The 13,939-nt window shown below is 49.3% G+C and overlaps 1 protein-coding gene across 7 annotated transcripts in view; it reads left to right on the forward strand.

Moving 5' to 3' along the window:
- The first annotated feature begins 6,958 nt into the window (after window positions 1–6,958).
- Pacs2 (phosphofurin acidic cluster sorting protein 2) overlaps window positions 6,959–13,939 on the forward strand; it is a 62,770-nt gene continuing 55,789 nt past the window's right edge. For 2 of the 7 annotated variants that reach the window (XM_076551544.1, XM_076551545.1), the window contains exon 1: window positions 6,960–7,133. In XM_076551544.1, the coding sequence (XP_076407659.1) occupies window positions 7,015–7,133 (119 nt within the window). In that variant the 5' untranslated portion in view covers window positions 6,960–7,014. Of the gene's footprint in view, window positions 7,134–13,939 lie in introns of all 7 variants that reach the window. The other 5 variants (XM_076551539.1, XM_076551540.1, XM_076551542.1 and 2 more) reach the window with 3 other exon arrangements.

Below are 13,939 nucleotides of genomic sequence, written 5' to 3' on the forward strand. Positions count from 1 at the left end.
AGGCAATCAAAATGTGCATCTCCTCTTATAAAGAAAACAAAAGCCTGCTTTATTCTTGGTGAATATTTTAACATTTGTATTTTGCATTGGCCTATGGACTTATATGGTTTCCCAGGGCTGTAAGAATATTACCTATTTCTTCCTTTTTTTTTCTTTTTTTAAATCCTGCTGTGATCGGACACCAGACAGCTTGGGAATTGAACCTAGGTCCTCTGGAACATCAGTCACTGCTCTTAACCACTGAGCCATCTCTCTCCTCTAGGACATCACCTACTAAATAAATATATATTCCTATAAAGATGGTCCTTAGCTTGTAAAGGGGTAAGTGCTGGGGTTGCCCTTTGCTTATTTATTTTTCCAGAACTCATGAAGCTCTAACCAAAGGGCACCTGGCGCCCTGGATCAGCTGGTCAGCTGGTCAGCCAGTCAGCCACAGGTCTATTTTGACTTATCTGACACAAAACATATTTTTATTTTTCTGAGACAGGGTCTCATGATATAACTCTGGTTGGCTTGGAGCTTTCTATATAAACCAAGATGGCCTCAAAAATCATAGGGATCCCACTGCTTCTGCCTCTGGAGTGATGGGATTAAAGATGTGCACCACCAAAAACCCACAACCGGCTTGACACAACAATTCCCTTCTCAATTAATATACTTCATTGTTGTAAAGAACACGAAAGACAGATAAGCAGGAAGGAGAACAAAGAAATCAACTGAATTCCCAGCACACAGAGATAATCTCATGGTGCTGAGCACAGTTTATATTTTCTTATTGCAGTTTGAATTCCTGTACATCAATATTTTTGAAAAAAATGTATTTGACATGCATAATCATGTATTGATAATGCCATGTACACACATGACAATTTTTGCTTTTTTTCTTTTGCCAAGTAGAATTAAACTTTCTATTTTCAGTGTTTTTTGTTGTCTGTTTTGAGACAGGGTCTCACCATCCAACAGCCTCGGGCTGCTCATTCAGCAGGTTTGTCCAACGTCTGTTTTCAGACCTGAGGTTTTAGTTACTGACATCCTCTCGGACACATTGGGATATGGCCTTGTCTTCTCACTGCACCAGTAGTGACAGCACTATTATTGCTAACCTCTATGAGCAATTATGGCTGGCTTTCGCACCTCCCATCCCAGCTCATGATGCAGGGAAGTGGGTATGTTATGGTTAGCTTTACTGTCAACTCCCACCAATTAGGGAGCCTCACCTGAAGAGCTGTTCCTTTCATTTCACTGTGGGCCTCCCTCCGATACCTAGGGCAGACTGCATTTGTCTCTCTCTGTCTTCATGTGTGGTGTTCAGAAACTATTATCTATTGTTCATCAACAAACTACCCTCAAAACAGGGCAACACACTGGGCAGTGGTGGCAAATGCTTTTAATCCTCATACTCGGGAGGCAGAGACTGGCAGATCTCTGTGAGTTCAAGGCCAGCCTGTTCAACAGAGTGAGTTCCAGGACAGCCAGGGCTACACAGAGAAACACTATCATGAAAAACCAAAACCAAAACAACAACAACAAAAAAAAAAAGAAGAAAGAAAAGAAAAAAGAAGGCAACACATCATAAATGCAGGAGTTCCTAAAAGACCCACATACAAGCACTAGAACCATCATGCTCATGATGACCTTGGGTCTGGCAGAGAGCTCAGAGATAAAGCTGGTAAGCAGAACTAGCAGAATGCAAAACCTGGGTTTTCAAAAAAGAAAAGAAAAAGAAACAAAGGAAGGAAAGAAAGGAACAAGCAGCTATAAACTGGGAGGGAGAAGCTGTTGGTCCCATATTGTGAAATAACTGTCTCTGATGGCTCTTTTACTTTACTTTTTGTTGTTGTTGTGTTTTTTTTTTTGTTTGTTTTTTGTTTTTTTTTTTTTTTTTGAGACAAAGTTTCTCTGTTTAGCCCTGGCTGTCCTGGAACTTGCTCTGTAGACCAGGCTGGCCTCAATTTGCCTGCCTTTGCCTCCTGAGTGCTGGGATTAAAGGCGCACACCACCACCCCACCCCACCCCAACCCCCCCATGGGGCACTGTTGGCCTTTTTATTTTGAGCTGTCTCACCTGGGTGGGCCCTTCAGCAATCCAAAGGTGACCAGGCTGGGAACCTTTGTGCTCCTGGACTGCAGCTACTTTGGGCTAATGTTGTAGCTTAAGAGCTGCTAGGGCAAAGGGAGATCTGATCTAAATCTTCAGGGACACTAGATCTTCCAGAGCCTGGCTGGTACTGCCCTTCCCTGTGGCAGTTCCACCCAGTCCTCAGACCTCACTCAAAACTCATCCATGATCTCCCACCTCCTGCTTCCCACACGGTATCTGAGCGCAGACCCTTTTAATGTCGGAACTGTCCTAGCTCCTGAAGGATGTCCACTCCTCCAGGGCAACCAGTCCATCCTTGCATCTCTGTGACTTGACACCGGCTTCGTAATAACTTAGTTGAATGAGTCAATGAGAGCCTTTCCGAACCTTCCAACTCTGAGGCCCGGTGAGGTCTTGGAGATGCCTTCAATGTCAGCTCCCTGTCGTAGTTCTGACTGCAGTCAGCATTAGTGGTTTATGTCCTGCTCCCTGCAACCACCTAGCAGGGCATCAACATTGAAGACCCCACAGACCATATTGATGCATAAAGCTCAGGCTCTTGCCTAACTAGGTCAGACATATAATAAATCAGGAAATGGAGACAGAGCAGGTGCCTGTGAACTTCAAACCTCTTGGTGGTTTCCCAAGGACAATCCTCCAACTACAAGCAACTCTTGTTCCAAATGTTATTTGGTAGGAGAATAGGAACTAAAAAGCTACAACAAGATTAACAGATGGAGGGGCTGGAGTGATGGCTCATGGGTTAAGTAAGAGTGCTGCCTGCTCTTCCAGAGGTTCTGAGTTCAATTCCCAGCCACCAGAAGGTGGTGGTTCACAACCATCTGTAATGAGATCTGGTGCCCTCTTCTGGCCTGCAGGCATATGTGCATGCAGAACACTATATATGTTACAATATATGTGATAAATAAATCTTAAAAAAAAAATTAACAGATTGGCTAGGCATGGCAGCACTGGCCTTTAATCCCAGCATTGAAGAGGCAGAGGCAGGCAGATGTCTGTGAGTTCAAGGCCAAGCCTGCTCTACATAGAGTTCTGAACAGCCAGGGCTACATAGAGAAACCCTGTCTCAAAAACAAACAACCAAAAAAAAAAAAAAAAAACCATGAAAGGAGCCACAGGGGAAGACTGGAAACCTTACCTGGCATCATCTAAAGAATAAAGTATGTTGGAGACAAATGCGTGAAATACAACCAGTAGCAGAGGGGGTGCTTATAAAAGGCCGTACAGTGAGTGGCCAGATTTTTGCTCATTAGTTTATTTCCATTCTTGGAAGTTCTTCTTTGTAAGATTAATTTTATTTTGTGTGGGTGTGCAGATGCAAATAGATGGTGTTGGTTCTCCATGGAGCTGGACATGGATGTTGGGAACTGAACTCCTGCCCTCTGCAAGAGCAGCAAGTGCTCTTCCAGCCTCCATTGTTCCTTTCTTAGTTAGCTATTTCTATTCTATGTCTAATTAAGAAGGCATGCTTTTTCTCTCACCTCTTTCTGGCAGCTGTCAGGATTTTTACCTAATCTGTACTATGTCTTCTTTTAAATGCTAATAAAATTGTTTTGAGTTTAATTCTTTTATTTTTTTAAAGATTTATTTATTTTTATGTGCATTGGTGTTTTGCCTGCGTGTGTGCCTGTATGAAGGTGTCAGATGCCCTGGAACTGGAGTTACAGACAGTTGTGAGCTCCCATGTGGGTTCTGGGAATTGAACTCAGGTCCTCTGGAAGAGCGGCCAGTGCTCTTAACCGCTGAGCCATCTCTCCAGCCTTTTCATTCTTTTATTAGTGAGACTGGGTACACTACAAGAGCATCTCAGTTCCCTAGATAACATCTATGGTCCTGTTCCACTGCCATGGACCACATCTGCAACATTGTTCAGCTCAAAATGACCCAGTGTCTGGTGCTCTGCCACGAACCTTCCCGCCCACAGCCTCTCCTTACACACCCACTTGGCTTCTGAAGGCTACCTAGGTTCCCAGACAGAACATTCCTTTCCCCTAAGGAGGCCTGCATGACCCACACTCCACGTGACCAGGGTGACTTCTGTGTGTGAAATTTCTGTCCCTGCCTCCCTGATAGTAGCTTGGTCGAGTCTGCAGCCCTGTCCCTGACACAACAAGGCTGACAGGGACTTGTCCATGCAGGCATGCAGAATATGAACTAAGTTGTCACAGAAACACAAGCTCCTCTGGCAACTCACCTGATGGACTAGAGTTAACAGTGTAAAGTTAACCCAGAGTTAACAGTGTAAAGAAGGCTCAGAGCCTACCAGTGCTCACTCACTAAATACACGGACATGAGTCTGGTGCACCCCCAGCACGGACAGAGGCCTGGAGTCCCTGTGGTTCCAGTGCCTTGGACACACCCCAAGGCCCCCGGTCTCTGGGGGAACTTCTTTAGCATGCCTTGCCTTCAATTTCCTCATGTGGTATCATATTCTCATGCCAGGTTTACATCATTTTAACCCAAGCTAAACAGACCAGTAGTTTCCAGAGCACCAGCTAGGAGGGTGTGATCCCCAATGTACAGGCTGAGGGAAATCCAGTCACAATCTGTGGGCCTGTAGGAAGCTGGCTAAACCTCTACCTCCTGCCACTACTCATGGTCCTTTTAGGAACCCAAGAATTTAATTCACCACCAACAAACAAAGTTTGTGAGCAGGCAACATGTCTGGCCTTAACAGTGGGTTATGTGTGCTGATTTGGGACTGTAGGGCTCTGAAGGACCTTCTCTCGGGCCATGACCAGCCATCTCAGTTGTCCACAGGAGTTCATCCTGAACTAAGTTTCCATTTTAAAGGAAAAATGCTCCAAATGTGGAAGGGTGGGAGTCGGATCATACCTAGTTTGCAGGAAGAGGCATTTTCCAGCTTTCAAGGAACTTGTCTTGGGACCTACAGTTTACAAAAGGAGGAGGGACACATTATTACTTTGGAATACAAAGGCCAAAAATGCAAACAACAGCTTTGGTGAAACAGATTCAAACTGCCATCTACTCACTCAGAAAACACACTGGTCATCGCTAACACGTTCCCATGACCTTAACAGACAGCCACCACCAGCACTACCACCACCACACACACACACACACACACCCCTGATGCTTCCCCCTAGAAAGTGCAGAACTGCATGTATCTCTCACTTTCCTCCCCTTTAAAGTGAGAATGGGCAGATATATTCGTTGAGAAGCTACAATGGTGTCTAGTACAAGATGGCACAGCTCAACCGAGGCCACTGGTGCCAAGCCCCAGTGTGCACAGCGTGGTCACCCTCGTTTCCTCCCTTGACCCTGGCTGCAATGCCTGCCTGGTGCGCACAGACACAACTCATCAGGCAGCCCATTCTTCTGCCTGCAAATGCACTCTTGGTCTGTGCCCAGCACTGTATGCCAATTGCTGAGGTCAGTGGATGCTTGTCCTTTGCTTCCAATCAAAGGCAGCCTGTCCACCAAGGCTGCTGAGGCTCAGTGAACACGGCCTCGGGTTTCCTAGGTACAAGTCTCACGACTGGCCCCAATAGGGCTGCAATGTCAGACAATATTCATCTCAGCTGGCCACAGACTGACAGATCCTCTGGACTTTGTTTTACTACGCCAATGAGTGGGGAACATGAGGAAAACACAGGTCCCCTTGTTCTCTTCAAAGTGGGACTCTGGCTTTAAGCAGTTGCAGCTGTTTGCAGCTCCCATCCTGGAGGAGTTACAGCAGGAGGCTGCCTCTGGCAGAGGAGCACCAAATGTTGCCGGCAGGGGGTGGGGTGTCACAGCAGAGGAAGGACCACCCCCACAGGGCCTTCCAGGGAAGAAAAGCAGAAAGTAGGGCTGCTGGGGCCCGGGGGGGAGGGGGGGTTTAAACCTGAAGGGCAAGAAGGGACAGCCAGGTCAAATTGGCTTGGGTTAGAATTGTTTCAATAAAATTACTTGTAGATAATAGGACATGGGACCCAGAGGGAGAAAGGCAATTGTGTAAAGCGGTGGATACAAAGAAACAAGACATGCCAGAAAAGCTTTTTCCTAAATTTGTTGACTTTGACCAAAGACAGCCAAAAGGAGAGAGGAGGGACGGAGCCTCTCCGAGCCCCAGAACCTAGCCGGCCTTCCCAAGGCCATGCCTGGAGTCCCCTGCCTGTTAGGCCCTGGGAGCAGTCTGATCGTCGTCCCCCCCCCCCCCCCCGCCGCTCTCCCCCATCGGCCCGAGTTACCAGTTCACTGTGAACAAGGCAGAAGGCACCCTGTACCAAATATCTGCTATGATGGTTTTGAGAAAAACTTCTCAGTAAATAAGTAAATACAGCACGGCTGAATGTAGGGGGGCTGGGATGGGAGGAGGTTGCTGCATGGGGCAGCTAGGGAGGACAGATGGTGGCTGCAACTCCTCTAGGGAGAAGAGTGGGTGGGGCCTACAGAGTGCGAGAGGAGCCCGGAGGCCTTGGGGTCCCATGCGGGAACGCACAGGATGGCTAGGGGCCAGGAGGCACCGGGGTACATGAGCACGTGCTCAGGCCCCCGGCCCGCGCGCGGCAGGGAGCGTCGAGGGCTCGCTGACCTGGCCCCTCGGGTAGCCATCGCATCGCTCGCCCGGGATGGTCCCTCGCCTGGGAGGGCTGAGCCTGTGCGCAGGCGCGCGCGCGCGCTCCCGCGGCCGGGCGCCGGAGACGCCCTGAGGCGCGCGCCTCACTTCCGGTGGGCAGCGATTGGGTGGGACGCGCGAGCCCTGCCCTGCCGGCCAATAGGCAGCGCGGAGCGGCAGGGGGCGGGGCGCGGGCACAGCCCGGACACCGCCCGCGGGCCTGCCCGACTCCCGCCCGGCCGCCGGCGCCATGTGACCGCGCCGCCGCCCTCCGCGCGCCCGGCCCGCCCGCCCGCCGCGCTCCCGCGGCCCGGCGCAGCCCCAGGCCGCCGAGGGACGGCGGGGCCGGCGCCATGGCCGAGCGGGGCCGCCTCGGCCTGCCCGGCGCGCCCGGAGCGCTCAACACCCCGGTGCCCATGAACCTGTTCGCCACCTGGGAGGTGGACGGCTCCAGCCCCAGCTGCGTGCCCAGGTACGCCCCCGCGCCGCGCTTTGTCCGCGCGCACCTGCCCGCGGGCCGGGACCCCCTCGCCCCGGAGCGCGCGCGGGCCGGAGCCAGGCGAGGGCCGGGGCGGGGCCGTGGGCCTGTGGCTCGCGGGGCCAGGGCTCTGCCCGCACCTTGACACCTGCGTCCCGGGCGGGGCTGCGCGCAGCGGACCTCGGGCACCTCGGGCGGTCGAGCTCTCGGCTGGCTAGTGCCACCGCTCTCCTCCCGCGTGCAGCGGCACTGTCACACCCCAGAGGCCTGGACCCGAGGCTCGCTGGACACGCCACCGTTGGCCTCTCCTGTGCCCCGCGGGTCGGGTCGGCTCTCTCTTCACCTGTCGGCCTTGTGCCGGGAGCTGTGGAGTGAGCACCGGAGTCCGCTCTACTCTTCGCTTGGAGCTGTTAATTTTCCGGCTGCAGAAGCCTGGCCTTCCTCCCCTGGGTAGGCGCCCTCCCACTCCCTCGCTCCATGGAAAGGGCTAGACGAGATTTACCCACCGGGCGGACGCTGTGAACACCTATCTTTATGTGGACCCACAGCTTCCCATTCTTCTGCCCAGCTTGAAACTTTTGGGATTTCTTGACTTGGATCCTACTCAGGAGCCTCAGATTGTGAAGGGAAAGAGGAACTCCAGACGCTAGGCTGAGGGCGCTGCAGGCTTCCCCTCTGGGGAGACAGGGAAAGTAGGCTTATCACCAAAGAGCCTTCCAGGTACAGAACCTGGACAGTGTGCCCCGGGGCGCGGGCGGGCGGTGAGCTTGAGTGCAGAGATGCTAGGGAGCGGGAGGTTCTTCACTGCAGGTTGGCCTGTGGCTCCCACTCTGCTTTTTTCAGCAGGCCTCTGAGTGTGGTGTTGGGGTACAGAGGGCACTGGACAGTGGCTTTTCCCTTTTGGGTCTGGGCTGTACCTTTGGGAAAGGAAGGATGGATACTGAACACACTTCCTAGACCTGAGGGTCAGCATTTGTCTCACTGGGAGCATCTCCCAAGTCACCAAAAGCGGAGAAGGGGAATGTTGGACCCTCCCACTCTGTTTCTGTCTCTTTAAATAGTTGCCCTGAGCATCACACTTCACACTGGCCCTTGTGTTCTTTTAGCAGCTCCTGAGTTCCTTAAATGAGAGCCAAGGGGGTCTCTCTCTCTCATTCCCTCCTTTTCCCCTGTTCTTTCTTCCTTTTTTTGACACTGAATCTCATTATGTTGCTGAGGCTGCTCTTGAATCCTAGGCTCTTGTGACCCACCCCCAACACCTGAGCTTATTTTATAGTTAGAACTACAGTTACAGGTGCATGCCCCACGCTCACCTAGACAGAGGTCATTTCATTTTTCCTCTAAAAGTGGAATTTTGTTGTTATTGTTATTTTTAGAGACAGGGTTTCTCTGTGTAGTCCTGGCTGTCCTAGCACTCCCTTTTGTAGACCAGGCAGACCTTAAACTCACAGAGATCCCCCTGCCTCTGCCTCTCAAGTGCTGGGATTAAAGGCATGCGCCACCACTACCTGGCCAGGTGGACTGTTTTTTTTTGTGACAGGGTTTTGCTTTGAGTCATGGACGGCCTTGAATTTGTTTTATAGCCCAGGGTGGCCTTGAACTCTCCATCCTCCTGCCTCTGTCTCCTGCCCTACAGGGATTATAGGCATGCTCCATCATGTCTGCTCTGGACTCTGTTCTTACAGCACCTAGAATACCCTCTTTCTATAGGAGAAAGCAGGGTCAGGGAAGGATGGGGCATCTGGGATGAGGAGCCACAGATGCTGGGGTGCTCTGGGATTTGTCCTGGACAGAGGTGAGAGACTTTCTCTGGAGTGATGAGGGCCTTGGTCGTGTGGACCAGATGTTCTGTGTGTGAAAGCATTGTAGTCTCAGTACAGTGCTGCCTGTTCTCAGTCCTGAGTCCTTCTCTGCTCTGCTGATGTATGTACCTCCTGTGCACCTACCCTCACACCACCTGTGTGCACTGCCGCTCTTCTGGGCACTGTCCGCAAACAGGATCATGATGGTGCTCCCTGAGTTCTTTCCACTGCTCGCCCTGGCTTTGGTCAAGTCTTTAGTTTTGCATCTGTGCCCGTGGCCTTTGATGCGTCACTGCTGCATAGTATTCCCTTGGAATGATGACACCCGGGCGGGCGTCTGTTAAGGGACGTTGTCAGGTTCTCGCCCAGTTATAAATCTGCCGTTTCCACTGCAGAGGAGCTTCTCTCCCCTCTCCTGTGTGCGTGCGTGCCCGTCCCTGTGGCAGGCAGGACTGACTGCCTTGAACGTGTTTTGCCAAGTAGGAGGATTTAGAGGTGTGGGTGTGTGTTCACTCGGTGTTACTATTCAGTTGCTTCCTAAAGCAGTTGCGCCAGCTCCGGCCCCCAGCACCAGGGTGAGAATCCTCACTGCCTTGCATTCTTGCCAAGCTGGTGGGTGTGAAACAGTGTTGTGGTTTTAGTTTGAATTTCTCTGATTATGAATCTAGACCATTTGTACTTCCTTGTTAGTGAAATTCCTATTCATGTCTTTAGCCAATTTTTCTTTTTCGTTTTTCCGCCACTTGAGTCTCAGCAGTTTCTACAGGGGATAGTAATCTCTTCCCAACTAAAACTGCCGAAATGCCCCTTTCTAATTGCATGTGTCCTTCAGAGTTGGCCTAGAGTGTGTGGATGGTGGGATGCGGGTGGAATCCACCCCCCTCACTTTGGCATTGGGTGAGTTTCAGTTCTCCTTCCTTCCCTGGGAGGTGGTGAGACAGCTCTGTGTCCTCGGGGAAGCTGGGTGCTAGGCATCCAACTCCTGATACTCAGTGCTCTCCAAGCCGTGTTACCAAGTTCACCTTGCCTCAACAGCCTGGTACACCATGCTGCTGGGGACAGTGTCCTGCCTGCCATACTGATGGGATTCCAGAGTCCTTACCCATTCCCAGGCATGTTCTCCATCCACTGTTCAGCAGGGTCTTTACCACTTTGGACCTTTGTACTTCCCACTCGAATTCTTTTCTTGTTGACATCTATTAACTCACTTCCAAGCTTTGTGCACCTGTTTCTTTTTCTTACCTCTGCTGACTTCTAGCCCATGTGTTGGCTCACTTCAGGAAAGGTCACTTGGTGTCTGGACAGCAGTTTCTGTTCAGAGTGCACACCGTTGTAGAGGTGTGTTTGTGGAAGGCACAGACATCTCTATCATTCCAGCAAGGAGCCCCCATCCTTCTTTGTCTTCCCCGATGCTACCAGCTCTGCATTCCCAGGCAGTACCATCTCCCCAGAGGGCCCCGTGGATAGAGTGAGGCTCTCTTTGAGGCATCCATGCTTTTTTTTGTCAGCCGACTTTCCTTTTTGTTGTTATATAATACTCCCTTGTAAGCATGAACCCCCATTTTAGACATTGGATTCTTTGCAGTTTGGGGCTGTCATTTGGTGATTATTGTCACAGGGCTTCAGTTTAAGAAAACTTCAGTTTAAGGTGCCGGGGAGGGGCACAATCTTCCACTTTCCCAATGGTCCTGGACAGTGTGGTAAATTTTCCTTAGACTCTCCTCGGAGATGGACAGTGTCAGGGTTTCTCTGTGTGTTGTTGCTTGTCTGAAGTGGAGGTTGTCTCCTGGTTTTTACGGGGAAGGACTTGTTTTCCTCCTCGAGTTAGGAGTCCTTCAGACAGTGGACGTGGGTGCCTTTTGCCCGTGTTTCTGTTCTGGGGTTCACCGCTCTTCATGGGTGTGCTTTGTGATTTCACTCGAGGCTGGTCTCACATGCCGCCCAGACTGGCCTCCAAACTGTGGAGCTCAAGTGAGCCTCCTGACCTGATCTGTGGCTGCTGAGACCACAGATGTGTCTGTGTGCCCAGCTCTAGTATTTTTGGATGAGCATAGTTTTGATTTTGGTAAAGCCCACTGTTTTAGTTGCTTCTGTATCCTGTCTTAGAAATCTCCAGGTTGTGAATGTGCTCTATGCCTGGTTAATTGTGACAACAGAAAGGCTTTGAAATGCCCATGCAATCTCCTGAGCTGCATGTGGTTCTCAAAGAACGGCCCCAAGCTTCTCAGGCATGTGTCTTGCATTGGCTGAGGTCTGTGATGCATCCTGAGGAATGTGTGGGTTCTGCTGACAAGTCATTTGTGTCTGCGTCAGACTCATTCCTTAATGTTCATATTGTGGACACACAGTGAAACTCATCTTTTGTTGCTCCAGTTTAAAGTAAGGGCGTAATCTTCTAGTCTCCCAATGGTCCTGGACAGTGTGGTAACTTTTCCTTGGACTCTCCTTGGGGATGTGTAGTGTCAAGGGTTTTCCTATGTGCTGTTCAGATATGTAGAAACTTAGTGTTCTAGCACTGAGCTATATGTCCGGCACCCAACGTACATGGCTTGGTCTGGGTCCTAAACTGCCATTTTAACTTTTTTTTTTTTTTGTTTTTTGGAGATAGATTTTCTCTGTGTATCCCTGGCTGCCCTGGAACTCACTCTGTAGACCAGGCTCGCCACCGCCGCCGCCGCCGCCGCCGCCGCCGCCGCCACCACCACCACTAGGCTTCAAGGTCTTTCTGTGTAGCTCAGAGTGGTTTCCAGCTTGCACTCCTCTTGTCTCAGCCTCCTACGTGTTGGGATTATGAAAACGAGCCACAGTTCCCATTGTGACCATCCTGAGAGTGATGTCTGTTGTAGTTTATGAAGAGACAGTGGGGAAAGTTAGGAGTCTCCTTCTATGATGGGGGGATACGACTCTTCAAAACATTATCAGTGCTTGGGAAGTTTGAGGTGGTGAGAGGTGAGATGGTTCATAGGTAAAGGTGCCACTCCTGGTGACCTGAGTTCCGTCCCCAGGAGACACACTGTATAAGGAGGAAACCCACTCCACAAGTTGCCCATCTTAACTCCACACGTGCACTGTGGCACATGCCTCCCACCCCACAGATAGATTTGTTTTTGGTGGGTGTTAAATAAACTTACTTGAATACTTTACCTCTCCACCCTACTATCTATCTTCCTTCTCCTTCCTCCTCCTCCTCCTCCTCCCCCCTTTTTCCTTTTTCCTTCCTTCTCCTTCTCCGTCTTCTCTTTCTTTTTGTAATGGGCTTTGGGTTTTGACATCTGAGCCTCACTTGCACTCGGCACGTACTCTTCTACTGAGCTGTTCTCCGGTGCAGCTGGGGTTTTTTGGTTTGTTTGTTTGTTTTTGTTGTTGTTGTTTTTCAAGACAGGATTTCTCTGTATAGTCCAGGCTGTCGTGGAATTCACTCTGTAGACCAGGGCTGGCCTTGAATTCAAAGATAACGCCTGCCTCTGCCTCCTGAGTGCTGGGATTAAAGGCATTTGACAACACCACCCGGCCTGCAATGCTGATCTTTACCCTTTCCCTTCTAGTGTGGTAAATTGTATGTACTGTTTTATTTTTTAATTAAAATCTTTATTTATTTATTTAGTTAGTTAGTTTTAGGATTAAATTCATCACTATTCTTGGGATAAAGTCCCAACATGGTCAACTTTTGTGTGTTGGTCTTTAGACTGGACCATGGCTCTACAGTACTTTGAGGTAACTCACAATAAAGTAATTAAACCTTGCAGTCTCCTCGTAGAAATATACATTGCTTTTATTTTTGAGACAAAGTCTTATGATGTAGCCCAGACTGGCCTGGAACTTGAGATATTCCTGCAGTAGTTCCACAGTGTGAGGGTTATAGGTGTGCAGCGCTATACCTGTTTTTTCTGTAGAAAGTTTAACTTCTACAGAAGTTAAGTTTATACAGCCCCCTTTCCCCTCTTAGTTTTGCAAAGTTGTATTTTTCTGAGGCCTTTTGTACTTCATCCAGATTTTCAGACATATTGACATGAAGTTTGTAACGGTCTCTTGTTTTCTGCCTATATGTGGGATCTGTAGTGATGCTTCCTTTCAGTCTTTCAATTCTTTTTTTGAGACAGGGTTTCACCACGTAACCCTGGGTGTCCTGGAACTCACTCTGTAGACTAGGTTGGCCTCTAACTCAGAGATCTGCCTGCCTCTACCTCCTTGGTGCTGGGACTAAAGGCGCACACCACCACACCTGACTCCTTTTCATTCTCAGTATTATTTGTACATGTGGTGTGCACTCCTGATCGCTCTCACACAAGGGTCTGCTGCTTTTGAAAGTGATCATTGGTTTTATGTTTCCTACCACTTGTAGTCATTGGGCTTACTTTGTTTTTTCTGATCCTGTCTCCCACTTCCTTTTCCTCCTCCTGTTGGGGACAGAACCCAGGGACTGTGCAGGCTAGGCAAGCACTCTGCTACTGAGCTACACTCTAGCCCCTTGTTTCTAATTTCTTAAATACATAGTTAATTTCTTTTCCTCTTTCTTTTCATATCAGCAGTTGTAGGTATACATTTTCTTTAAAATGTATACATTCACAAGCTTTTATGTACATCGCTTAGATTAAAGTATTTACAGTGTTTTTGTTATTCCTGGTTTAAGCTTATACAATATTCTTAAGTGTCTTAATATTCAAACATCTGTTTCTATTTTTATTTTTTTGACACTAGGTCCTTAAAATGCTTTTGGAATTTGCTTTATGGCTCAGGATGTGCTCAGCTTTCATGCATGGTCTCTCTATGCCGAAGGTGAATGTATACCTGGAAGCTGATAGGACATTGCTTGCTGTGTGTCCATTGGGGCAAGCTTGGTTTGTTACAGTCCTCAAGTCTGTTTGCTTTTGGTCTACTTCAGAAGCGAATTAAAATCTAATCTGGGGAAATATTTTTCTATTTCTCTTGTTCTGTCAATCTTTGTCCTATACGTTTTTGGAGTGTGTTTCCATATAAATGTATGTTTAGAATTATGAC

This window comes from Peromyscus maniculatus, chromosome 14 (assembly GCF_049852395.1).
Source record: "Peromyscus maniculatus bairdii isolate BWxNUB_F1_BW_parent chromosome 14, HU_Pman_BW_mat_3.1, whole genome shotgun sequence".
In the NCBI taxonomy this organism is placed as follows: domain Eukaryota; kingdom Metazoa; phylum Chordata; class Mammalia; order Rodentia; family Cricetidae; genus Peromyscus; species Peromyscus maniculatus.